This window comes from Delphinus delphis, chromosome 9 (genome assembly GCF_949987515.2).
Source record: "Delphinus delphis chromosome 9, mDelDel1.2, whole genome shotgun sequence".
Taxonomy (NCBI): domain Eukaryota; kingdom Metazoa; phylum Chordata; class Mammalia; order Artiodactyla; family Delphinidae; genus Delphinus; species Delphinus delphis.
In genome coordinates, this window is record NC_082691.1 from 16,508,202 (window position 1) to 16,536,145 (window position 27,944).

The 27,944-nt window shown below is 38.9% G+C and overlaps 2 protein-coding genes across 3 annotated transcripts in view; one reads left to right on the forward strand and one right to left on the reverse strand.

Moving 5' to 3' along the window:
- NME8 (NME/NM23 family member 8) lies at nt 1-27,754 on the reverse strand. The gene is made up of 15 exons (XM_060020230.1): nt 27,722-27,754; nt 27,586-27,643; nt 27,281-27,387; nt 24,574-24,645; nt 20,911-21,027; nt 14,722-14,788; nt 13,363-13,436; nt 11,810-11,902; nt 10,528-10,715; nt 6,844-7,016; nt 6,055-6,199; nt 5,266-5,373; nt 1,808-1,959; nt 1,118-1,262; nt 1-369 (listed from the first exon to the last, which is right to left on the reverse strand). The coding sequence occupies exons 1-15, from the start codon at nt 27,752-27,754 to the stop codon at nt 132-134; spliced, it is 1,770 nt and encodes a 589-aa protein (XP_059876213.1). The 3' UTR covers nt 1-131.
- LOC132430910 (calcium-independent phospholipase A2-gamma) overlaps nt 1-27,944 on the forward strand; it is a 134,662-nt gene that overhangs the window by 7,635 nt on the left and 99,083 nt on the right. The gene's annotated exons all lie outside the window — the stretch shown is intronic.

The following is a 27,944-nucleotide window of genomic DNA, read 5'->3' on the forward strand; positions in this document are numbered from 1 at the left end:
GTGTGTCTGGCAGGTGAGGTTTAATACAGGGACATGGGAAAAGGTCTGGTCTTTCCACAACAGCCTTGTCTTAGGCCCAGCCACTGTAACAAGAAAAGAGGATAGAGTAATAATTAAAGAGGTACTGTACTTCAGTTTTTCTCAGGGTTCTCAGCAACAAAGTCTTCAAACACTCTATTAACAGCCTCCACTGCCTCCTGCATATCAGAAGCTCCATGGACAGCATTTTTCAACATACTTCTTCCAAACTGGGCTCGGATAGAGTCTGGGGACAGAAATCTTGCTTCCTCTGGGTCTGTGGGACCCATCAATCGTCTCCAGTCTGAAATAGCATTCCACTTGGTCAGGATCATGACCAAAGATGGACCCCTGCAAACAACAATGGTTTCAGAAGACTTGGGCTATTGGCAACTGTAGAGGCTGCACACACAGCTAAAGACAGACTGCCACAGCTCCATCCAGAGAGCTCATCCTTATTCTTTGTCCTTGTCAGTGTGATTTTGTGCTTTCTTTTTCTTCTTTGTTTATTAATTTTTTTTTTTTTTTTTTTGGCTGCACGGTGCGTTTTATAGGATCTTAGTTCCCCAACCAGGGATCGAACCTGTGCCCCCTGCACTGGAAGCTGGGAGTCCTAACCACTGGACCGCCTGAGAATTCCCTTGCAACAGCGTTTTGTGCCAGAAGAGTGTTGTAGTTTAATTGCAGGGATACGTGCCAGGCACTATTCCAATTACTTTCAATGTAAATTACTTTCAGTATATGAAGTACTTAGCCCTCACATTCGTACCTGTGAGGTAGGTACTATTATCATCCCCATTTTATGGATAAGGAAACTAAGGCAAAGATTAAATATGTTGCCAAAGCAGGGATTTCAAATCAGATACCTCTATATCTAATGTGAAAACCTAAAAAAACAGAGAAAGGAAGGAAGGAGAGAGAGGAAAACAGAGAAGGAAAGAAGGAATTAGACAAAAAAGAACTCCAAATACTACCAGGGTGTCTTTTCCTGAATTGTATTAAAAATGCAATATTTTCATGAATTTTTGTATTTTTCAAAGTTTCTACAATGAACAGTTACCACTTTTATAATGTAAAGACCTATATATCAGAAACTTACTCCGATAAAACTTCCAATACATCTTTATAAAAGGCTTTTCCTTTTATTTTAAAATAAATTTTGTCCGCTTCCTCTTCAGTTAGGAGCGTCTCCTTCATCTGTGATATATCAAATCCAGCCTCTTTGATAAGCGTCAGGATATCCTCTAGGGAAAACAGATATTTGGTAGTCTTGGCAGACTGCCTCTATTTTTGCTCCGTATTCAAGTGGATTGAAATAACTAAGGAAGGTCACACTGTTACTTGAATCCAGTGGTTTTAAAAAACCAAAACTATGCTAAACTAAACTGAAAAAGCACCAGTTGGACGTTCGGAAGAACTTCAGTATGTTAACGCGGATGTTCAGTCTCAGATCCATCTTTCCAGAATCCATCTGGGAGGAAATCTGCTCCTGGGCTAAAAAGTGAACACTTGTTTTCATCCCTGTGCTGCACATGCCAAGGAACTTCCTGCTGCATGTGGATTGAAAGGGCCAGCCTCTCTGAGCTCTTCTCCCTGAACCGGCAGGGCACCACTACGGGAACTAAATGAAGTCAATCTGGTCAAAATTCCACCAACAGCCTAAACTTGGAGCACTCCCTCGTGACGATGAAGGTGCTCATTGCTTTATTCTCTCAACTTTACTGCAGTTTGCAAAATTTCACAAAATGGAAGAAAAATGTATACATCGGCTCTATTTTTATATATTTACCTCTTTGCTCTTGTGTTACATGAGGTTTAATCAGTGCTGCAGTGTGTTCAGGAGGAAAGAAATACTGTATGTCCCTTTCGGCAGCTTCTAGTGAATCACTTCCATACAACTGGTTGATAGGCAAACCCTCCATTGCAAATTGTGCGCATAAACTTTGAAAAAGAAGTCAAGTCAAAAACTTATAACATGACATATAATATAACACAACATAACACAATGTAAAACTATTCATGTTTGCATCGTGCAAGCGGAAGTAACTGCAGAGTGGCTTGGGGCATGCTACTTCCTTCCAGGGAGGAACAGTCGTTAGGAAGAAAGGACATGAACATTTCAGTAATCGTCATAATGGAGACTGACAGCTGTGAAAGATGGAATGAACGCCCTGGTGCAGTGAAAAAGCACAGACTATAGAACCCTGGTGGCATCACTTGTTAGCTGTGTGATACTGGGCAATTAGTTCCCTTCTCTCTGCTTCAGTTGTCTCAAACATAAATATGATAATAAACCCTGTTTTGGAAGGAGGTCTTGAGGATGTAATCAGATGATGTATTTGAAATATATGGTACATATTAAGCTGTCAATAAATATTCCTTCCCCTTCTTTCATCACTAAATAATATCAAGCACTAGAGACGTCATTTGACCCTATATCAAAGATACCAAATTATAAATATTGAATCCAGGAGACACTGCAGTGGAACCCTCCAGGTGAGCAAAAGCAATAAAAGAGGAGAGTACAGGATGGCTTTGTGGAGAGAGGCAGGAGTGACATTGATGGTAATGGGCAATCCATGTTGGGGTAGACAGTTTATTCTGGTTCCGTTTCTGTATGATAGGTGAATACATACCTCTAAAATCAGTTATCGTTCCTCAGTGTTTTTCAGTTGCCCCTTTTTCTTTCTGTCTCTCCATCTATTTATATTTCAGTAGAGGAGATACTTATCGCTCATTACATTTTCTGCCCTTCACACACAGTCCTAAGCAAGCGACCCACAAAATCCAGCCACAGTGAATAACCTCCATTCTTGTTAATAGGCTGACATCACTGGAAACTTGGCTTTCTGTCCTCAACCTAAAGACCCTCTTCTTGCCTCTCTGGTTTCAGTGACCATTTCAGATTTCCTTTTTTCGTTATCCAACTTGACCCTCCCACTCAGCCCTTGGCTGTTCTCACACCTCTGGTTTGAAGATATTAGCAGACTAAGACGCTTGGAGCCTGTGATTGCCAGGGATGGGGGATTTGCACAATGAATGATAAAAACAGCCTAACCCATCATCAGCACTGACTCCATTCAATGCAGAGAACTACAAGCAGCCCCTCTGTTAGGCTGTTAGACGTGGTTATTGGAAAAAGTGTGTGTGTGTGTGTGTGTGTGTGTGTGTAAGGATGGGAGAGAAGGGTTGCTGTGTTTCTCTTGCATGCAAGTGACTGTATTTCAGATTAAGCAATGGGGAGTGTAGACTATGACGCCCAAGGGCAGGAAAGGGCAGAGCTCTGCTGAAGGAGTTATTTCTAAAGCAACCTGGAAAACGGGGACCGATCAAAAATAATAGTTAAGAGTAATTGTGAACTTGTGGCAACATTAGGGGTCGTAAGGGCTTAGGATGGGAACTCTCACTATAATAGTGGGGAGGAGAGGGGCAATTACTGAGTTCCTTCACCTGGAGAAAATGTCTCTATGCTGGTACGTAGCCTCCACACGTGGAACCACAATTTCTAGAAGAGTGTGCCTACATGCATAGGCCAGGTATTGATAGGAATTCCTCTCTCTGATGCCATGTATCGCATTCTCTGCTACATTTCATTTAAGAGGTTCTGTGGCACCCTGCTCATTCCACATAAAGAGTGTCCAACACATATTATCCTTTACAGCAATTGTCTGGCACAGGAGCAAAGACGTAAGTGAGTAGGGCTAAAAGGAGGGGTGAAATATATCCATTCAGGACAAGTGCAATTCATGATCTCCTACCCAAAAGAAAACATTGCAACTTTTATATACGTGATGTTTCATTAGTCCTGTTATTTATTGTGGCAGTGGGTATGCAAGTTTGCTGTGCCTGATAAAGCATCTTTATTCCTGCTCACTTAAAGGAGGGCTCTTCTTCCCCTGACTTCAGTCCTACTCTGAAGTCAGCACAGAGAATTCAAGCGAATTACAATTCAGTTTGTTTCCATCAGCTGCATGCCAAGAATGGAAATGCACGAGGTACTGTCTCCCTCCTCTAGCTGAGACCAAGCCCAACAGCTAAGATCAAAAAGGATTTTTAAAATGCTGCCTAGGTGACAGCTAACATGCCAGGGTTGAACTGATTACAAAGTTCTAAGATGCATCAGTACTTTAACTTAGTAAATGTTCCTACCAAATTGTAGGCTACATATTAATCATCGTCTTGAAACTTTTTTTTTTTTAACATCTTTATTGGAGTATAATTGCTTTACATTGTTGGGTTAGTTTCTGCTGTATAACAAAGTGAATCAGCTATACGTATACATATATCCCCATATCCCCTCCCTCCCACCCTCCCTATCCCACCCCTCTAGGTGGGCACAAAGCTCCGAGCTGATCTCCCTGTGCTATGCGGCTGCTTCCCACTAGCTATCTATTTTACATTCAGTACTGTATATATGTCAGTGCCACTCTCTCACTTCATCCCAGCTTACCCTTCCCCCACCCCGTGTCCTCAAGTCCATTCTCTACGTCTGCGTCTTTTATTCCTGTCCTGCCCCTAGGTTCTTCAGAACCATTTTTTTCCCTTAGATTCCATATATATGTGTTAGCATACGGTATTTGTTTTTCTCTTTCTGACTTACTTCACTCTGTATGACAGACTCTAGGTGCATCCACCTCACTACAAATAGCTCAATTTCGTTTCTTTTTATGGCTGAGTAATATTCCATTGTATATATGTGCCACATCTTCTTTATCCATTCATCTGTCGATGGACACTTAGGTTGCTTCCATGTCCTGGCTATTGTAAATAGTGCTGCAATGAACATTGGGGTGCATGTGTCTTTTTGAATTATGGTTTTCTCTGGGTATATGCCCAGTAGTGGGATTGCTGGGTCATATGGTAGTTCTATTTGTAGTTTTTTAAGGAACCTCCATACTGTTCTCCATAGTGGTTGTGTCAATTTACATTCCCACCAACAAGTGCAAGAAGGTTCCCTTTTTGTCTTGAAATGGTTGTGATCAATTAAAGGATCTGAAGCAACTATCACACGCTTCTCAAAAGAACTTCTCCTAACTAGTGCATGGGGCAGATGTGTCTGCCAAGATATGGCCTTTTGGCTGGGTAGCTACCACCTACCAGTCTCAAACCAAGCAGCCCACAACCTTCTCTTGCAAAGCCTCAGAAGAGAACCTTGGACTAGAGCTCTGGTTCCTATACCCCCATATCCCCCAAAAAATCACCATGGCTCCCATGAAAAAAGTTTGAGACCCATGACGTGAATCATACCTGTCTGGAAGGTATTCTTTGGCTTCTTCCACAGAGCTTGGTCCAATTAACTGTTTCCAGTGTCCTAAACCATTTTCTCTTACTAAAACAAGGACTAGAGATGGACCGCTGTTAGAAAAGAAGAAACAAAGTTAATGAAAGGATAGCTTGTAGCTATTTATAGGTAGATAATACAAGTGTGTTTGTTAGATGAAAAAAGTAAAATAACCCTTTTTATCAAGAGTATGAAATTAATTTCTGTTGGTGTACTCTCGAGAGCATCTTCATAAAAGAATGGAAGCGGAGAAAGGAAGGGAAGAGAAGGGACTTGGTTCTGATAGGGTGGTCCCTATATCGTCCCCATGCTCCTGCTGATTTATATACCCTTGCTGGCTTTCTGCCCCAGCTGCTGTTTCATTTACTCTTCTAGAAACCTGACAGATTTCTAGCATCCCATTCGTCTCCTAGGACTAGTGATCTTTAGGATTACCGAAGTCCTTGAGAGTCAGTCACAGCTCTCTTACTTGGACTTCAGGATGCTGCACACTCTGGCTTCCAGCATTCAACTCAACTGGACTCCAGGGGCTTCACCCAGAACCTTGCTTTACTCTAATAACATTCCAGGAGGACCAGAGAGGACACACAGTTAAGCAGGGAATCAAAATGGGAGGGAGATTGGCAAAGAAGTAGACTCAGCACATCTTTACAGCATTGAGAGATTTGGCAACTTGTACAGAAAGCAGGGTTAAGAGGTTTAAATGATTCAAACGTAAATCAGACTGTGCTTTCTCAACCTGCAATCTGTTTTACCTGGTCATATTTTCTATAAGATTTCCAAAATAATCTTTATTTTCATGTTCCATGCACAGTGTTTTTGCTTCTTTTTCTGATAACACTATTTGTCTCTGCATCAGTATTTTAAAGCCTTCATCTTGAATAATATTCAAAACATCCTCTAAATAAAAAGTCATAATAAGTTTTAAAGTGCTAGATTATTGGTTATACACACAATACAGACTGTATTATCATGAGGACATAGAATGCATTTCATTCTCATGTGAAATTTAAGTTTATAAAAATAGCTTATTAGATTTTAATTTAAGGTGAATAATATTCTTAACATATCAAATTTATGATGCCATTTCCAATTTTTCAGTGGACCAAAATCTATAGGTTTGGGGATGGGGGATTTATTAAAAAAAAAAAAATTGTATAGTCAGATAAGTTTTATTTCACACATAAAGTTAATATAATGACATTCTCAGATGTGCTAGGGCTCAGAAAACAAAATAATTAAGTACATATCTTTTTTTTTTTTTTCTTTGCGGTTCGCGGGCCTCTCGCTGTTGTGGCCTCTCCCGTTGCGGAGCACAGGCTCTAGACGCGCAGGCTCAGCGGCCATGGCTCACGTGCCCAGCCGCTCTGCGGCATGTGGGATCTTCCCGGACCGGGCCACGAACCCGTGTCCCCTGCATCGGCAGGCGGACTCTCAACCACCGCGCCACCAGGGAAGCCCTCGTATCTTTTAATATAATTATACTAGAGCTTATTCAAATCCCATGTACAAAGTAGTTAAACAATTTATACTTTATTCCTTACCTTTCCTTTTGTTAAAGAGGGCTGGTCGAAGTAATGCCAGTATCTTTTCTAATTTTATGCCTTTAATTTTTTTAAAATCAGGGATGAAGACATCAATAAACTTAGTATTACTTATATTCTCTTCAACATCACAAAACTGAGATATTTGTTGTCTTTCTAGGTATTCTTGGAAACTGTTGAAGTCCAAAATATAATTATAAACTGAAGTTTAATAATCATGCCAGAAAATTAAAATTGATAATATGTTCACAAATAAATTAGAGTTTAGTAAAACAAATAAATATTGAATTTCACATAAAGGTAAGTTATATCTCTCTATCACATCAAAGAATATGTATTTAGTTCCACCTTTATTGAACCAATCCAAAAATCAGTTACATGAAATCATGTATGTTTGATTTCATGAGAGGATTTTAAGGAGACCAAAATGAAATACGTTAAAAAAATTTTTTCTTTCCTCTATGTAAAGCTTTCCAGATAGTTTCTATTTTTCCTTTTAATTTTCTCTGTGAATCAAGGCTTATTTAGGAATACATTTCATGTTTTCAAATAGATAAGACATTTGGATCATTTTATTATTTATTTCCAACTTTATTGGATTATAATCAGCAAATGCATGCGGTGAGATCTTAATTTTTAAAAATTTGTTAAGGTTTTCTTTGTAAACAAAGCAAATTTATTTGTGGGATTTGAGGTTATATATTCATATTTCATATATTATAGATCATTTATTATACACAATTATGGAATATGTATTTGCCATCCCTATATACCCTTGCTTTTTTGTCTGCTGTGTATTGAGATCTCTGACCGTAAAGTTATTTTTATCCAGTTCTCTTTGTTTTTCTGGTACTTGTATCTTTATGTAATCTATGTTGTTTGGGACATACATTTTTTGACTACTCTATCTTCTTCATAAATGTTCTCTTATACATCATGTCCTTCTTTATCAAGTTTAACACTTTTAATGTTCAATTCTAATACTTTATTTTTCCTGGCTAATTTTTTTACCATTCCTTTATTTTTTTTATTTTTCTTTGTCTCTTCTAAGTAGAATGTAGATGAGTACAGTTTTTAAAACTTTTTATTTTGAAAAAATATAAATTGGCAGAAAAATTGCAAGATCAGGATAATGAACTTTAGATTCAACAACTGTCAGCATTTTGTCACATTTGTTCTTTCTCTTTCTCTCTCATCCCCCAATGAGAGTGTGTGTGTCTGTGTGTGTGTTTTGGCTTAAGCATTTAAGAATAGACTGCAGATATTTTCACCATTCACCCTCCTAAATACCTCAGGAAAGCTTACACTGATATAAGACTATTATCTCATGAACAGTCCATATTCAAATTTCAGCAATTTTATAATACTCTCCTATCGATAGTAATTTTTCCTAATCCTGGATCATACATTGCATGCAGTTGCCTGAAGTGCCTAGGCTTCTTCAGCCTCTAACAATGGCTCAGTCTTTCTTGTCTTTTCTTTTTAATTTCTTTTTTTTTAAACATCTTTATTGGAGTATAATTGCTTTACAATGGTGTGTTAGTTTCTGCTTGATAACCAAGTGAATCAGCTATACATATACATACATCATATCTCCTCCCTCTTGCGTCTTGTCTTTTATGATACTGATATTTTGAAGACTCCAGGCCAGTTGCTTTGTACAATAGGCTCCTCATTTTGGATGGTTTCAAACTATGGAATGGCCCCATAGTTTCCTATCACATTCTGGGTATGATACTTTGGGAATACCACACCAGTATACATCACAATAGGAGGTACACACTGTCAGTTTTTCCCATTGTTGGTGATATTAACATGGCCAGAGTGGTATCCCCCAGTTTTCTCCATTGAAAAGCTACAATTTCCACTTTGTAAATAATAAGAAATCTGAAAGGACACTATTTGAAAATGCATATATTATTCATACAGTGGATTTAGCACCCACTGATGATTTTTGTCTGCATCAATTATTATTATATGGTTTTTAATTTCGTTTGTTTTTGACCTTAATCTGGTAATCTCTATATTTGACAGGGTAGTTAACCTTCTCGTATTTAGTATAACAGCCATATACCTGACTATATTCCTTCCATCTTTATATCTACTCTTTATTCTACATGAGAGTTTATGTCCTTGATCCTTTAGGTTCTGGTTCTACTTTAAAAAATGGCAGGTGGAAGTTTACAGCACCTGTTAGGCCATGTCTGCAGAAAAAGAGCTGTGAAAACTGATTCCCAGGAAAACATGCTCCCTACCACTTCGTGCTGCCTGCTTGGGTCGATGCTCGGGATAAACACAGGCCAGAGGAAAAGAGGACGTCCATTAAAAGGAAAATACTGCAGACTTTGCAAAATGACATCAACACATCTCATTCCACCCCAATCCCGCCAAGTGCTTAAATTGTTCATCTTATTACGTGCATATTGAAAAACTGGAGACAACTGCTTCCAAAAGCTGGATGCAGTAGACACCTATCTGAATAACAGCACCAGTGGAGCACTGACTCCTCTTACGCCAGCTGTGTTAATAGTGTTTCACAGAGTAATTTTTTTAAAAAATGGCTCCAAAATTCTGGTATGAAATCTGGTATCTTTTTGAGCCCAACACTTCCCACCCAAACCTGCTCTCTAACCACTAAGTATCATTTTCCCTTAAAACTCACAGAGTAACTACTACTGTTTACAAAGCCCTTTGTCAGCAGTTGATTTACCCTGTGAGTTGTTCTATCCCACTTCAAACTGGAAATTAATGATATTAGGGTCTCCCTGCTACCTAAAAATTATGACATCGCTAGGGACCAGCAGATGGACCTACACAAGAAAAGCCACTATAACTTATTAATAAGACAGCAAGGAAAGTTCCAGAGATGCTCAGCCTAAACATGCAATGGAGGTGGGCTACCCAGAAGGGGGAGACACACATCACGAAGCCTCAGGACTCAGCTACTCTGAACTTGGTCCTGCTCACCCCCCTTTCAGACATGGCTCTGTTAATTCATGGGGTGAGCACTGGAGTTTCTGCATCTTCAGAGGAATAGAAGGCACAAATGGCAAGCACATAAAACCAACAGTCTGTAAATGACTTACGTTCACTTTCGTATATTTACAAACCGTTAACAAAAATATGCAACTGTTTAGTTGTTAGCAGTCTCACCACTCACTCACTGCCTTGAGTAAAAGGGCAGAGTACTTTGGTGTCTCTGTAGGACACGGAGAGGCAGAACTGGCATGTGGAGAGACGGGAGAGGGGGCTGGCTTGGGAGGGACTAGGCCTGGTCCCGTTCTACCCCAGGAGGCCAGACTGGTGCGCCCAGCATTAGAAAGACAAATGGGAAATTCTTCCCTTTGTAATCCTCTTGACATAAACTTTGAGGGCAACTCCAGCTTTGTTGAATATATAAAATTTTAGACTGGAAGGAATAGTTGTAGCTTCGACATAAAGATGTTTGTCCTTTTTTTTTTTTCTTTTTTTTCTTTTTGGCCATGCAGTACAGCATGCAGGAATCCTAGTTCCCTGACCAGGGATCAAACCCGTGACCCCTGCAGTGGAAGCACGGAGTCTTAACCAGATGGACCACCAGGGAAGTCCCTAAAGATGTTTGTCTTTAGATTTGTGATATTTGGACATTACACTCCATTACCTACTAACACATTGTAAACAATTCGTTTCCTGGTCTGGAGCTACCTTTCCCTCTTCTGCTTCATCCCCGAGGACTTGGCCGTCTTCTCGTGGTCATCCCATGGTTCTTTAGATTCCGTCTCAGAATTAGATTCACTTCCATCCCAGGAAGGCCATTTTTCCTTTGCTTGCGATACAACTAGAATATAGCTTAGGCCACTTGTCATAAAAGAAACAAACTCTTCAAAGTCAGGCTACAAAATAAAATAAAATAAAATAATATTATTAGGCTCCCAAAATGGATAGAGTACCATGGTGGCCCCTACCCAAGTCAAGGACATCTTCCCCTTCATGATCACTGGGCAAGAGAAAGTTACACACAATCCTCCTGTTAACAAACACATCTGTGAAGGACAGAAGTTCACAGCTGGCAGGGACTGATCTTAAAGATAGTCTAATAACTACTCTCAAACTGCCGGATGCTTCCAGATCATCTGGAGGGCTTGCTAAAACACAAATTTCTGGTGTCCAGCCCCAGACTCTATGATTCAGTAGGTTTAGGGTGCCCAGGAATTGGATGTTCTCAAAAGTTCCCAGGTGATGCTCATGTAGCTGGTCCAACCCTTTCCCGGGGCCAAGAGAGATTGTCTGAGTGGTGCGGCTAGTTTATAAATGCTGTTCGGTAGAACTTTCTGTGACGACCAGCATGTTCTGTGCTCTCCAGCATATGTAACCACAGCTGCTGAGCACTGAAATGTGGCTACCGCCACTGAGACTCCGAATTTTTAACTTTATTTAATTTTAATGAATTTAAGTTCAGATGGCCACATGTATCTAATGGCTACCATGTTGAACAGTGCATTTCTAGAAGCTACGTCTCCTGACGCCCCCAAGCCATTGCACTTTCTAACACAAAGCACTGCCCCCAGGCAAAAGAGAATCTAAAAAATAACTTGACAGAAAGGATGTACCTTTAGGTAGAGAAAGGATTAAAGCTTTCCTGTGAAGTTTACCACAGGCAGCCTTCAACCTGGGATAAGGACCTACAGGAAAGGCCTGGATATTCATTTCCTGAGGGCTGATGCAGGGAGTCTTAGAGGACATAGCATAAAGAGATCTTCGCTCCAACAAAACCCAATCAGTGCATCCACTTTTGCCTGGCTGCCTCTATTTCTACTGGAGATTTCTCCATAGTCCCCATCTTTGGATTAACCAGGATATGGACACCAACAGGGACACCTAGAGCTTACTTGGTTGGTCAGACTCATTCGTCTTTCTATAATGAGGATCCTAAACTTATAGGAATCCACTGTATTTGACAACACAATGGCTTTTTTAACTTTCTTACCTGGTCTGCTATTCGGCTGTAGAAGTACCTCACTTGTTCTTCAGTGAGCATTTTCTTATCCTCTGCTTCTATGACAAATTCTGCATCGATAATCTTCAATTAGAGAGCATGGTCAGGTCCACGTGTGTCGTGGGACCACACAGGTAAAACAAGTCAAGGACATTTGTTTCCTAGGCTTAATAAACCCCCCAGATTTGAATGCATTTCATGGTTGTGCCTCAGCACAATCCATGGGACACGAGGTTGGAAGAGGCCCCAAAATAAGTAAACAAAGAAGGTCCTTTTCATGCCCCCTAGTATTTAGGTTTTCACGGCTTGAACCAGAGATTCCACAATATTTCTATTATTTAAGTGAATTGTCTCAAGATGAAAAAAGAAAAAAAAATCTAATTGAATTCCAAGAAAGACATCATAGTTTTCTGAATCATTCAAAAGACAGACATTTACAGGTACTTCTTAACCATCTATTTTCAAAATTGTTTTCAGTTTCTTCTTTTAAGGCTTTCCTTGGTTAAGTCTGTAACTCGTCATCTAGTATATCTTATTCTGATGGCAACAAAAATATCCAAATTACAGGGAAGGATAGAATTTAAGATGCAGCCATGCTTTGTCTTAAAATTTTTAAATTTAATGACAAATTCAGTGTGCATGTCACCCAAGTATAGCAATGTATAAAATGGACCATCTGCTTTATAGTAGTTTAATTGTTGCTGCTTTGGCTGAAGAAAGAATGCATGATGGGAAGTTCATCAAGAGATACACAGCCCATCCTGACATGGTTCCCCATGGGACCTCCTCTGTAGCACATGCAACATTCTTACAAATTTCAATACAATTTTGTTGTTTCAACACAACATCTTTCTTCAGGGGTCAGCAAACCACAGCCCACAGTCAAAACCTGGCCTGCCACCGTTTTTGGAAACAAAGTTTACTGGAACACAGCCATGCCCATTTGTTTATCTACTGTCTAATGCTGCTCTCTCGATATGATGGCAGAGTTAAGCTGCTGTGACAGAGATCACATGACCCACAAACCTGAAAATAGTTACTGTCTGGCTCTTTATAGGAAAAGTCTGCTGACCTTTGGTTTAGAATGCAATTTTGCTCTAAAAATTTTTTATTTGGGCTCTAAAAGCAAAACCTTAAATGCTTCCTCATGTTATCATGTATCTAAAAAGGACCATACGTTTGTGACAACACACAGGGAATAAAGCAAGCTGATGTGAGCTTATACAAGTCTGCACTGCTAACAACTAAACACAAAGAAATCTGTTACAATCCAATGCAAGAACTGTAATTTTTATCATCTATATTGGATGCTGGTAGAGTAGAGTTATTTAAATAAGGATGTTGAATAGGTCTAGCCTTTGTAAGACAAGATATTCAAAGAAGACAAAGCATTCATTCAAATGAACCAGAAGTTCATTATATTCTGTTTTTCTCTAAATAACAAGCTTGTCTCCAAATTGAAAATTAAGGGATTGTTTTTTTACAGTTAATTTAAAAATTAATTTTACAATTAATTTAAACTATTCTTGGGAAATATCACTTACTTTTTCTTTAATTTCTTTAACTTTTCTAGCAGTCACAGCATTGGGTTTGATAATGGCAATGCTGTATAGTTGGTCTAGGAAAAAAAATAGAAGAATTTCATTTTCTTGGCACAGACTCTAGAGAATGAAGGATTTGGCAATTAGAAATGTAAACTACTAATGTCCAGTGAATTTTTGTCCATCAACAGCTTTGTTATTATGGCATTGCAACTACCAAAGAGTTTCTACTTAGAATCAAAGTACAGTTCCTATATTTGCATGCAGAAGAAACATTCACAAGAGTTTGTAGTCAGTAGGCCGGAAAAGAAAGAGTAGGTGGGCACTATTTTATTTTATTTTATTTTATTTTATTCTATTTTATTCTATTCTATTCTATTCTACTCTACTCTACTTTTTCTATTCTATTGCCGCATCACACAGCTTGTGGGATCTTAGTTCCTCAACCAGGGATTGAACCCGGGCCCTCAGCAGTGAGAGCACAGAGTCCTACTAACCACTGGACCGCCAGGGAATTCCCGGCACTAGTTATTTTAATACAATTCACGTGCGTTAGAATCGCACCCATGATCCATCCAGCTCAGTATCACTAGTGACAACAGTTTCAGTGCAAGCAAACATTACAAACCGATGGCTTTACCATCTATGAATTTATCCACATTTATCTACACATTCTGATGATGAGCTTTTAGTGCAGAATAGCTCACTGAGCAAGCGGTTTGCCTCTGCTCCCTCCAGGGTATGAACACACACTAACACGCCCACTCCGACAATCCAATGAAGGCAGGAAGTTGTTCATCTTAAAGTAAACCGGGAGTGTGGGTCATCAAGGAAGAAATTATTTTTACAAGTTTCTGGAAGATGATGAAGGATGAAGTAAGAGGAAACTGCTGTCCAGATTACTCACAGGGCACAGGAGCCCCTGATCGAGGGTAACCTCTGAAGGCAAGGCACAGAGACCAAAGGCAAGGCAAGGGGAGCAAAAGAGATTGCTTCTTTTTTTTTTTTTTTTTTTTTGTGGTACGTGGGCCTCTCACTGTGTGACCTCTCCCGTTGCGGAGCGCAGGCTCAGCGGCCATGGCTCACGGGCCCAGCCGCTCTGCGGCATGTGGGATCTTCCCGGACCGGGGCACGAACCCGTGTCCCCTGCATCGGCAGGCGGACTCTCAACCACTGTGCCACCAGGGAAGCCCAAGATTGCTTTTTAAGCTGAATCCAGTATCGCACAAATCATCATTGATGCTACCAGTCCTTTATCAATTAACACTGGTGTCACTACCAGCTTTGTGCTGCAAGTGATGCTGTAATGAGTATCCATGTACACAATTTCCCTCACTATTACTTTAAAGTAGATTTACTTACCAACACTTCCATAGCTTGCTTCCCCAGCATCCTCTGAATCTGAGTCTACAAACACAATTTCATGATACTGTGGAAAAGGAATGGAAATAAAAGAGTTACATTTTAATACGATAGTGAAAGAGTTTTTAGAAATTTTGTTTTTAATCAATATTTATAATCCAAGGGATAGAAAGTAAAGTGGAAATGTGCCTGCATTTATCTAACACTACTTTTCCCCAACCTTCCCACTAAAATAAAATTAGGAATAAACAGAGTGGGGAGACAATGAGAAATAACGCATATATGTGCTGTATGGAAAATGCTTAAAAACAAAATATTTAAAACTTAAAGAGCACAAGGAATAAAATAAGAAAGAAGCAGAGATTAACAAGTAAGAAAGCAATAAACATATAATTATTATGGTAAAGATTGAAAGGGCATTTGTACGCTTCAAGATCCATTCCTGACCATTGCTCTTAGTAAATGAGGAACAGAGGGCTTCCCTGGTGGCGCAGTGGTTGGGAGGAACAGAAAGATACTTCCTTAACTTATGAAAAAAAAAAAAAAGCCTTTCTCAAAACAATAGCCAATTTCCTACTATAGAGTAAAACACTAGGAAGGATGGGGGATTCTTAATTTCTGGAGAAGTCCTGAAAGTGCTTCTGTGGTTCTGTAAACAACCTGAAAGGTTTATATATTTACATATATACATTTCAGGGGCAAGAGATTTGCAGAATTTCAGATTCTCAATGGAATATAGACCCAAAAATGTTTGGAAATAAATACACTGAAAGCATTCACTCCTATTATAGTCAGGAATAAGATAATTATGCCAGCTATAACTTCAAAGTGACCTGCCTTGTATTTATTGGACCTGCCCTGACAAACAGGGCAGCTACTAACCATATTCTTTTCCATTATGGTTTATCATAGGATATTGAGTATAGATCTCTGTGCTATTCAGTGGGACCTTGTTGTGTATCCATTCTATATATAATAGTTTGTATCTGCTAATCCCAAGCTCCCAATCCTTCCCTCCCCCCAACCCCTTGGCAACCACAACTCTGTTCTCTGTGTCTGTGAGTCTGTTTTTGTTTCGTAGATATGTTTATTTATGTCATATTTTAGGTTATACATATAAGTGATACCATATGCTATTAGTCTTTCTCTTTCTGACTTACTTCACTTAGTATGAAAATCTCTAGTTGCTGCAAATGGCATTAATTCATTCTTTTTAATGGCTGAGTAGTATTCCACTGTATGTATGTACCACGTCTTCTTTATTCATTCATCTGTCAATGGACATTTAGGTTGTTTTCATGTCTTGGCTATTGTAAATAGTGCTGCAGTGAACATAGGGGTGCATGTATCTTTTTGAATTGTAGTTGTGTCTGGGTATATGCCCAGGAGTGGGAGTGCTGGATCATATGGTAGCTCTTTTTAAGGAACCTCCATACTGTTTTCCCCAGTGGCTGCACCAATTTACATTCCTACCAACAGTGTAGGAGGGTTCCCTTTTCTCCACACCCTCAACAGCATTTATTATTTGTAGATTTTTTTAATGATCACCATTCTGTCCAGCGTGAGGTGGTATCTTATTGTAGTTTTGATTTGCATTTCTCTAGTAATCCAAAAGCTGAACATCTTTTCAGGTGCCTGCTAGCCCTCTATGTGTCTTATTTGGAGACATGTCCATTTAGGTCTTCTGCCCATTTTTTGACTGGGTTGTTTGTTTTTTGTTATTAAACTGTAGGAGCTGTTTGTATATTTTGGAAATTAAGCCCTTGCTGGTCACATCATTTGCAAATATTTTCTCCCAGTCCACAGGTTGTCTTTTCATTTTGTTTATGGTTTCCTTTGCTGTGCAAAAGCTTATAAGTTATATTGAGTACATCTTTGAATGGCAATCTTTTTAATATACTGGATGTAAGAAAAGATGTTTTAAAAGTTAATTTCACCTGTTTCTTTTTTTATTGTTTTCAATTGACTAGTAGGATATTATAAATTACGTATGTGGCTCACATCGTGGCTTGTATTTTATTACTATTACTGCGCTAGACAAGGCAAGTGATAAGAAAACTAAATAATAGAAGTGTCCAACAAAATGGAGTAATATAAAATAAACATAAGATATTAATAAATTTCTTACATACCCACTATTATTCATTAAAACAGGATGTCATTCTGCAAGAACAACAATAAAGCCACAGTACAGCGCACACGTAGAGAAAGCTGGGTACAGTATAGCAATTAGAAGAATGTGTTTAAAAGTCGTTCTGCCTGACTTCAAATTCTGCTTTTACCTCCTACTAGTTGCCTGTTTCTAAGGAAAGGACATAATGTTTTTAAGCCTGTCTTATCGTTCATAAATACTTCATAAGGTTTCTCCAGGTTCATATTCGAGATGACAACATAGAAGGCTCCTGAACTCACTTCCTCCCTCAGACATACCAAACCTACAGCTGCTTGTGGAACAGTTCCCAACTGAGCGACTCCTACATATCAGACAAATGAGAAAAGAACACCTACCGAATCGGGTAGGAGAGGCTGGGTCACGGTTTCGCCATAAACTCCATCTCCGGCACAGCAACATACAATTGAGAGGGAACTCACAACTCCCAGCATCTCCCTGAGGACTGAAGGGCTTGAACCCAACATCTAGTGACCTCAGTTTTAAGACTTCCAACTGAGAGATGGGGCCCCCAAATGCCTGGCTGTAAAAGCCCTGGGGCTTGCATCCAGACTATAGTAAACTGAGCTCTTAACAGGCTTGGCTCGTGCTGGACTCCCTGTGGCTGTCCCCCCAGGGCTCAATGCAGGGGCCTATTTGCAAATCTGATAAGCTATAGCCTGAGGGTCAGGCTTCTAATTTAACACAGGTCTAGGGCTGACAGCAATCCTTTCCAGAGACCAGGGAAGCCAGCAGGGGCCATCTTCATGCTCTCCCTCTGCCCCGCTCCAGGTCACTGGTGTCTTTGTGAAGATAGCCTGTGTGCACATCTGGTACCCTGGCTTTTGTGGCTGTTACTCCAAGGACACAGCACTTGATAGCCCGGCTCTGGCCCCCAGCAGGGCTGGTGTCCCTGGGTTCAGTAGAACCAGCAATGGATAAACCATCCAGACAGAAAATCAGTAAAGAAACATTGGACATGTTAGACTAGATGGATTAAACAGATATATCCCGAACATTCTATCCAAAAGCAGCAGAATACACATTCTTCTCAAGCACACATGGAACGTTCTCCAGGACAGATCATATGTTAGGCCACAAAACATTTAAGTAGACTGAAATCATATCAAGCATCTTTTCTAACCACAATGGTCTGGAACTAGAAATCAATTAAAAGAAGACAACTGGAAAATTCACAATATGGAGATTAAATAACATGCTACTGAGCAACCAGTGGGTCAAATTAGAAATCAAAAGAGACATAAAAAAAAAATCTAGGGCTTCCCTGGTGGCGCAGTGGTTGAGAGTCTGCTTGCCGATGCAGGGGACACGGGTTCGTGCCCCGGTCTGGGAAGATCCCACATGCCGCGGAGCGTTTGGGCCCGTGAGCCATGGCCGCTGGGCCTGCGCGTCCGGAGCCTGTGCTCCGGAACGGGAGAGGCCACGACAGTGAGAGGCCCGCGTACCAAAAAAAAAAAAAAATCTAGAGATGAGTGAAAATGGAATTACAGCATACCTAAACTTATGGGATGTAACAAAAGTGTTCTAAGAGTGAAGTTCATAGCCTATATTAAGAAAAGAGAAGGATCTCAAATAAACAACCTAACTTTACACTTTAAGACACTAGAAAAAACAAACCAAAAAAAATGAAGCCAAGGTCAGCAGATGAAAGAAATAAAGATCAGAGCAGAAATAAATAAAAGAGAGACTAAAAAGACAATAGAAAAAAAATCAATGAAACTAAGAGCTGGTTTTTGAAAAAATAAACAAAACAGAACTTTAGCTAGACTGTGAGGAAAAAAAAAGAGAGAGAAGACTCCAATAAATAAAATTGGAAATGAAAGAGGAGACATTATAACTGAGAAAACTCCAATAAATAAAATTGGAAATGAAAGAGGAGACATTATAACTGATACCACAGAAACACAAAGGATCTTAAGAGACTATTATGACCAGCTATGAAATTGCTCTCTCAAAAAGTTATCTGCCCTCCCATGATCACTGCACCATTATTTACAGTAGCCAAGATATGGAAGCAATCTAAGTGTCCATTCATGGATGAATGGATAAATATACAATATATATATATATATATACATGATGAAATACTATTCCTCCATAAAAAAGGAGGAAATCTTGCCACTTGTGACAACATGGATGGAGCTTGAGGGCATTAATGTTACGTGAAATAAGTCAGAGAAAGATAAATACTGCATAATCTCTCTTATATGTGGAATCTGGAAAAAAATAACTCATAGGCACAGAGAACAGAATGGTAGCTGCCAGAGACGGAGGGTGATGAGTAGGGGAATTGGGTGAAGGAGGTCAAAAGATACAACTTCCAGTTATAAGATAAATAAGTTCTGTGGGTGTAATATACAGCATGGTGACTATAGGTAATAACGTGTATTGTATATTTTGGAAGTTGCTAAAAGAGTAGATCTTAAAATTTATCATGAAAAAATTTTTCAGAAAAAATTAACTATGTGACATGAAATGTTAACTAAGTGTAGTAATCATTTCCCAGTATACACATATATCAAATCATTATGTTGTATACCTTAAACTAATAAAATGTTAGTTGTCAATGATATCGATAAAAGTGGGATGTAAAAGATTAAATGAGGATATCTTTCTGAAAATCTTAGCAAACAGTAAGTCCACAATAATTCCTAGTTACTATAATTTTCAAAAAGAAGTAGGGGGAGTGGGAAGAGGGAGGGAGGAAGGGAGAGAAAGGAAGGGTGAAGATTCCCTGAAAAACAACCTGAAAATGTCCTTGGGTGAGAAAAATCACTATTGTAAATGTAAATTCCCCATATTTGTCATTTGTCAGTTTTCCATCAAAATGTTCATTTTTTTTTCCTTAATACTTTTAAAGTACTTTGTACACACTATGGATATTAGCACGTTGATACACAATGCAAGCTTCTCTCCAAGTTTGCTGCTTTCCTTTTAGATTTTATTCAAACTTTTAAATAATCAAATCTATCAATTTTTTCTTTTTTGATATCTCTGCTTTATACTATACTTACGAGGCCTTTCTCAACCTATGACAAGATAAATGTTTTCCAATATTTTCTTCTAATATTTCATGCTTTGTTTCAACATATTCAGCTCTTTAATTCATCTGAAATTTGTTTATGTATATGAGGAAATAATACAAATCTCTTATACAAATAGTTAACCCAATATTACTAAGTTTGTTTTGTGAGTTTTTTATCCTTTCCTGATTTAAACTGATGCTTTTTTATAGTAAATACTTAATACAAGCTTGAGCCTATACCTTCTCATTATTTCTATTCTTCAGTATTTCTCAGCTAGTCTCTATTTTTTGTTTCTTGTTTTTGTTGTTTGTTGTTTTGTGTGCATGTGTGTGTGTTTAAATAACACCAACCACTCCTATTTATCTGCCTATATTTCTGATCACTTTCCTATATGACTTACTTTCTTATGCTATTATGTTCATATCTCTACATGCTTTATGGTTCATTTCTGAATTTTAAAATATTTTATTATTACACAGGTAATACATTTCACACCCATAGGATCTTATTCTAAGCATCCTATTAAATAATACTCTATTTTTCATTTGTCAGTCTATCTTGGCCCTCTTTCCATATCAATAAACAGAGCTAGAAGATACTAAATAATATTCCACTGTATGAATTTGTATAATTTATGACATAAATTACAGGCATTTATGTCATCTATTCACTGTTGCTAGGCATTTAGGTTAATTCCAAATTTTTAATAACATAGACAACACTGAAATAAACATCGTTTTCTATATTTGTTTCATTATTTTCTTAAGGAAAATTATTGGAGTGTAATTGCTCGGTCAAAGGATACATGTGTTTTTTAAGGCCTTTGATTCATATTGCCAAAATACTTCCCAAGAAAGGTTGCACCATTTAGACACCTAGATAGCTATAAAACTAGGGGAAATGCTTTAGGAAAACAAACCAAAAAAAGACATAATGCATCTTTTTTTAAAACTAATTTTTAAAAATAAAATTATCAGGAATCCAAAGTATTACCTGAGGTCGAACCATTTCACCTGCTGCAATTTTCTTCTCCTCATTGATCAAGGTAATAATTTTTTGACTCACAAGTGGTGCATTTGCACCCTTGATTTTTGCCACAATTTTGCCATTCTATAAGGGGAAACAAAAGCGGGAAGGAAACTCATTTTCAGAATGGGTCAAGAATTAACACTTCAGCTGGACTAACTCACCCCACCCTGACCCACCAATCCCTTTTTAGCTACTGTAATTAGTCATTTTAAAATAAGTATTCGTGATATAAAAGTATTTCCATTTGGTAAATCCAGCTCTTTGAGTTCTACCTCTAATTTATCTGTCCTCCTACAACCAAAGACAGGCTATCGCTGCATTAAATTTTAATGGTTCTGTACAGGCCTCCCAACACTACTCCCCCTAATTATTTTTGATACTACTCCCCTTTGTCTGTCTTTCAACACATATTTACTAAACACCAGTTTACTAGCATTGTATCAGGCATGATGGTATGGAATAATAGTCCTGGTACCTAATGTAATTAAATTACCAAAAAAAAAAAAACCAACCCCGCAAACACATTTGAGATAACAACCATGACAGGTACCACCAAAAGAGGTACAGAGAGCTGGGAGCATCTATAGGAATTTGTTCTGATCAAGAACATTAGCAAAGGTACTTCGTCAATATCAGGAATTTAAAATGTGAAGGATAGGTTAAGAAATAAAAAGGAGAAGAAAGGGCATTCTAGGCAAAAGGAATAGAGCCACAAGCGTCCTACGGCTAGAAGGGAATACGGCAAATAAGAAGGCCAGTGGAGAAAGTGAGGGGATGCCTGGTATGAGACGAAGCCCAACGGCTAGGGGGAGCCATAGCGTGCAGAGCCTTCTGGGTCATGGGAGGATGCTGCCTTTATCCTAAGTGCGGTGGGCAGCCTTTTGAATGTTTAAACACAGGCAGGGACCACAATTAGAACTGCTAAAGATCCGTGGAAAGATCATCTTACCTACCATATGGAGAAAGGGTTAGAGGTGCAGCAGGAGAAGCTGCTTGTATACAAATCGGAAGCTATTCTAGAGGTAAAGATGGAAGAGACAGTTCCTCAGTCTACGGCGGTGCTGTTGGAGATGGAAAGAAGGGAAAGAAGCAGACGAGTGTGAGAAAGACTTGGGTAGTTAAATTAACAGGACCAAGGTCTGGTGTGCATGGGGTGTGAGGTAAGGAGAAGTCACCACGATGACTTTTCTGTTTCTGACTTGAGAAACTGAGTAAGTTGAGATGTTATTCACCAAATGAAGCAACTCTAGAAAATAACGTTTCCAATGGGGATGGGGAAGCCCAGGAGTCTGCTGTTGGACCAGTTCATTGTGAGATGCCCTTGAGACACCAGAGGAGAGATCAAGGGCCCAGTTGGATACACAAGTCTCGTGCTCAAAGTATAGGATTCAGCTGAAGACATGAACTTGAGTTATTGATATATGAGGCGATGATTGAAACTGTGTGTCGAAGAAGTTTTCTAAGGAGAGTATATAGCATGATAAAGTTGATATGTAATGGCTGCATGAAGAAAGGTGAACCTGCAAAGGTGAACCTGCAAAGGGGAGGGGGAGTAGAATCTAGGAAGCAAAAGGAAAACCAAGTCACAAAAGCCAAAAGAAGAAAATGTTCCAAAAAGGAGGGCATGGTCACCACATTTACTGCATTTGAGAGGTACAAAACGATGAGTACCTAAAAGCATTCATTATATTTAGCAACAGGCTGGTCACTGGATACATTAGCAACAGCCAATTTGGTGGAATAATCAGAAGTTAGATTGAATGGGTTGAAGAATTAATGGGATGAGAAGAAATGGAGTGGAAATAAATATAGAAACTCTTCTGAGCAGTTTAGCTGTGAGGTAAAGCATAGAGGCGAATGGTAGCTGGAGAGGGACGTGGTATCAAAAAGAGGTATTATTTCTTTTCATTGGAAAGATTTAATCACATTCAAAGGCCATAAGAAGGCTCCAGTTGAGAAAGGTTTGAATGAAACCTGACACTCTATTTACTATTTCCCACTAAAAGGAACCGCCAAGAGCTTTCTAATATCCATTGAAAAAGCCCTTCCTGCTGAGACTCTGCAATGAATTTGCTGTCAGCTAAGAATGCTGCCCACTGCAAACGTGGTTTTGTGGTCACAGATTGAGATTCTTTTTTTTTTTTAATTTTTATACAGTGTTTCAAGGTTACTTTCCATTTGCAGTTATTACAAAATATTGCCTAAATTTCCCATGGAGATTCTTAAATTAGAACATTGAACAGGGAGCAACGGATGATAACAAAGTCTGAGGCGTGACTGGAGGAGGTGCGTTGGAGAGTTCATTGACAGGAGGTGAAGAATCGAGAGGCCAGGATGTTGAAGTCCCAGAGTGATGGCAGCACGTGGGTTTGAAAGGAGGATTTTGGGCCACATGCCAAAGTCTTCAGGGTGGGCAGGGGTCTGCTGCTCAGATCTGACTCGCTCAGCAGGTGATGGCCGCCCCAGAGCTGCAGACGCTACATGGTGGCCACCTGCTCAGCCTCCCCTCCTCAGTCCCAGGCTCCCAACTGCTGCTGCTACTAAAGCCTTCTCGTTGTCCAGTTAGCCCGCCGAGCCCACTTCTGCCTCGTGCAGTTACCTAAACGACACCTAGGCCAGGGCTCAGCAAACTATGTCCCAGTACAGAGATAGTATTTCTGCAAAGCTGAAACACACACTCTCTGGCCCGTTACAAATAAGCTGGCTGACCCCTCACATAAATCATCAAATCCTTCCTAGCCAGTTCCTAGCCAACTGACAGCAAGATCTACAGTGTAATTTTTTAAATTCAATTAACCCAGTCATTCACCTCCCAGAAATAGCTGTAAGATTATTGTTTTAACAAAAGCAAAAATTATATCTGCGAAGTGTTTTTTTAATAATTATTTATAATATCAAAAAATGCCTTTTCAACAATAAGAGAGCAGTCCAAACCCTCTCTGGGAGGTGTTTCCTTACTATCCCAATTCTTCAGCTGTGTAGCAGCTATGCTCTGTATCACACAAGTTAGTACTTACCCAGATATTCTTCTTTTAGGAAACAGCACTTATAAGGTTTTTCTGATTATTAAAGTTGTGTTTATCTTGGAATATTTGGAAAATATTGAAAAGTATAGAAGAAAATTTAAATTATGCATCCTTTCCCCATACATAGAAAACTACTATTAACTTTTGGTGAATACACTGCCTGCCTTCTTTCTATGCATTTGTAAATACAGAGATAAAAGCAATATACAAGATAGTGATCATACAAATATTTCCTCGTATTGGTATACATGAATATTTATAACCAATTCTCTTCCACTGGGTACCCAAGACATTTCCAATTTTTCACTCCTTTAAGTAATAATTCATCATACAAGTCTCTGATATTTCCCTAGGAAAGGTAAATACCATTTTATTTTTCTTTTCCCTGATCAACTAAATGTGTGGTAGTCTAATCTTCTCAATCCGTTATGAGCTCCTACAGGTCAAGTTATAAATATTTTAATTGACAAGCATATTTAAGGCAAAAAAAAGTCTACAGTTACTGTCATCAGAAAACAGTTCCAGTAGTTGTACAATGTTACTTGCTCTTTAGCTGCAAATTGGAATCTGATAATACACTTGAGATGATAAATATACTTACAACACTAAAGAGAAAAACAGGTTCACATTTATCTCTAAATGGCTGCAAAGTCACAATGCTGTCAGCTTCCGCCTGAAAAAGATTATTTCATATAATAATAAAGGACGCTACACTCAAGTCATTTGATGTACTATATTCAAAAAATGCAGAGATACTTTTTTCTATGTTTACTACAACATTTTATGAGTATGTTATAGCTGTCTTTAGAATCAAATTACACATTCTGGCAGTTCAGACCCTGCATCATTTGGCTTCAACCTTACTTCTCACTGTTCATCTTTACCCAACCTGCAGCTACACTCAGCTCCTGTGGTCTGCGTTACACCACCTGCACTTTCCCCCTTGTTACCTGCTCCTGCCCTTCCTTTTCCAACCCAGCTCGAATGTTCTCCAAGAACTCTGCCTTGACCCTCCTGCCGCAAATCATCTCCCCTCCACATAGCACTTCACTACCCTTCTCTCCGGGCACCTATAGTTCCTTTCAATATTGTACTACCGTTATAGGGACCTAGCTCATCTCTGTTTGGAGAGCTGCATGCACAGAGAGATGATGTTTTATGCTCACCCTCGCATGTCACCCTCCACCTTATCAGTCAGAGGGCCATGCATAAAAAGGAGCTTCCTAAATGTTTCTTGAATAAACTGGTGGTCAGATTTCAAAGTCTTTGATTTTAAAGTTTTCTCACAAATTTCAAGTTGTCCTAAATTGATTGCCGACAACTATATATTAAGTAATAGTGTGTTCCCGCATATTAACGTAACATCCCTTGGGCCAGCTGTCAGGATACGTTGTGTTGTAGGGTCTTCTACATAAGAGTTGTTTTTTGGAACCTAAGGCAATTGTTTTCAAACTGGGATTTCTAGAGGTGCCTCAACCGTGGCCAAGGATGGTGAGGGCGGAGCCGAGCCAAGGCCCCTCAGCCCTGTGTCAGCCAGCCAGAGGGGCTGTGTTGTAATCTTTTTTTGGCATATTGAATTCTACATCATTCTCTTTTCTTTCTCTCCTTTCTCTTTCTTTCTTTCTTTTCTTTCTCTCTCTTTCTTTTTAAAAAAGTAGGTTCTATTGAAAGGAACTAATCTATAATATTAAAAGACAGTAGCCAAAGATTACATTTAAAAGTAGTCTAGCCATCATCATTGCAATTTTTATATTATAATAAAGTGTTAACAATTAAAGCATTTGGTAATATTCCTTAAAAACTATAATATAAAACATTTACTGAATTTTTATATGTATAGGCACAATGTTAGGACAAGTCTTCAAGTCTTTTAAAAGGGGCACATAATAGAAAAAATTTGGTACTGACCATTCAGCTTAGGGTGATTTCAGTAGGTAATGAACCTCACAGGTTTTAATTTTGGACTTAAGTTTACAAGTTCAGAAAGGATCCCTTTCCCTGATAAACTGCAGGAAAAAAAGTATCCAGCAGAGGGCGCCCCTCCACTGCGCCCAGCAGAGGTTTGGAGACTTTAAAAAATTTTTTTCACTGTTGATGAGCTGATCATAGCAAAAAAATAGTATCGATCTATGTGAATATACTGCAGTTGGATATGCTCACACAGAAGAGGAACCATTCAGAGAGAATGCTCAAAATTTTTTGTTGTTAATTTCAACAGACGGTAGCATTATGAATAGGACATATTTTGGAAAGGGTTTACTAGCACTTCCCAGTGATACAGACATAGTGATGAAATGAACTGGTCTGGACATGTTTCTGTCCAATAGAACTAGAATGTGAGTCACATATATACTTTTAAATTCTCTAGTAGCCACATTTAAAAACTAAAAAACAGGTGAAAATAATCTAATAATATACTTTACCTAATCCAGTATATCCCCAAATGATCATTTTAACATATCATCGATGTAAAAAATTAATGGGACATTTCACATTCTTTTTTCATATGAAGGCCTCAAAACCTAGTGTGTATTTTACCCTTAGAGTACATCTCAATTTGTGGGCCAAATTTTAATCATAAATAATTGATCTCTAATTAGATTTCATAAAGTTTACAGTCAAAGAGGTAGATTCACATATCCAGGTTGTCCCAGATAATTTTAAAAGTTTTACAATAACCGAATGGAGTATCTGTTTTTTTATATAAATTTAATACAATTACACTAGCCACAGTTCGCGTGCTCAAAAGCCATTTATGCCTAGTGGTTATATTAGACAACAAAGCTCTAAGCAGTTGATAATTTGACATGGATAAACGGAATAATCAATACATTGGGGACTCATGAGACCCCAATGGGTCTCTCATGAGACCCTAATGAGTTTGGCTGTAATATTTTAATCCGTTGTCACATGTGGGAGGCAAATAAGGGAGGGTAAAATCGCTACCATTTTACAATTAACTGGGTAAATGACCAGAGTCCTACCCAGTGCTTTCCAGTAAAAGGCATTTACAGCCCTTATTCTGAACACACACCATATGGTCAAGTGAAAAGAAGTAAGGCAATAGACAGATAACCATTTTTATGTTTTTCTAACGTTCACAACCATGGTAAATAACCTCAGTATTATAGGAATGGGATAAAAATTACATTCGTTCTCAGATCCAGTAGAACTAAATATAGAGTAAAACTGCTAACTAAACACTGTCCATTTTGAAGAGTTGACAGATTGTTTGAATTAAGATAATCCTTAAAGAGACTATATAAAGTAACAAGAAAATAATAGTTTAATGGAAATGAAAGCCTTACTACAGCAAAATGCAGAATTTCATCTTCGTTCAGCTCATTTTTCAATTTTCTGAATAAGGTTTGCATTGCTTTGCAAGGTCCACACCAGGCTTGGTAAACATCGATCACTAGAAGATAATAATATTTGTGAAAGAACAGAGTCAAAGAGTCTAGAGTAGCAGCTTATCCCAATCTTTGGGGCAGGGGCAGGGTAAAAACAGAGCAGCTTTTTATTCTGGTAAGTGGGGCGTGGTGCTCCATGTTGGGGTGCCTGGAGGTGCCCTGGATCCAACTCCGGATGGCGAACACCTGCGGAGCCCCAGTACCTGTTAGGCCTTTGTTCTGCAACATCTCCTCCCACAGGCTTTGATTATTGATGGTCTCCTGCAAAAAGGAAGGTGCTGTCAAAGGTCTTCAAGGGACAACGCACCCAGTAAAGACTTGTTGATGTGTCATGCCCACCTGTAACTGGATTTCTCGCTGTTTGCTTGCCATGTATCCACTATCACATGAAAGGGGGAAGAAAAATAGAAAACACGTCAAAGGAAATTTAAATAATGTTCTTTATTCATTCAAGCAGCATCTTACGCACTGCAGAAGTTTTCCTTCAGCAATACTGGATTATGCACTTTCCCCTCTTCTGGAGAGAGAGAAGCCAGGGTCTCTGAAGAACTCTTCAGGCTGG

What these genes read in the sequence shown, in the direction of transcription:
- NME8 (XM_060020230.1), bottom strand. Translation starts at nt 27,754, where the DNA reads ATGGCAAGCAAACAGCGAGAAATCCAGTTACAG. An exon ending in AAATTCTGCATTTTGCTGTA is followed by an intron (nt 24,646 to 27,280) that starts GTAAGGCTTTCA and finishes AATCTTTTTCAG; the next exon opens with GCGGAAGCTGACAGCATTGT. An exon ending in AGCAAGCTATGGAAGTGTTG is followed by an intron (nt 13,437 to 14,721) that starts GTAAGTAAATCT and finishes TTTTTTTCCTAG; the next exon opens with ACCAACTATACAGCATTGCC.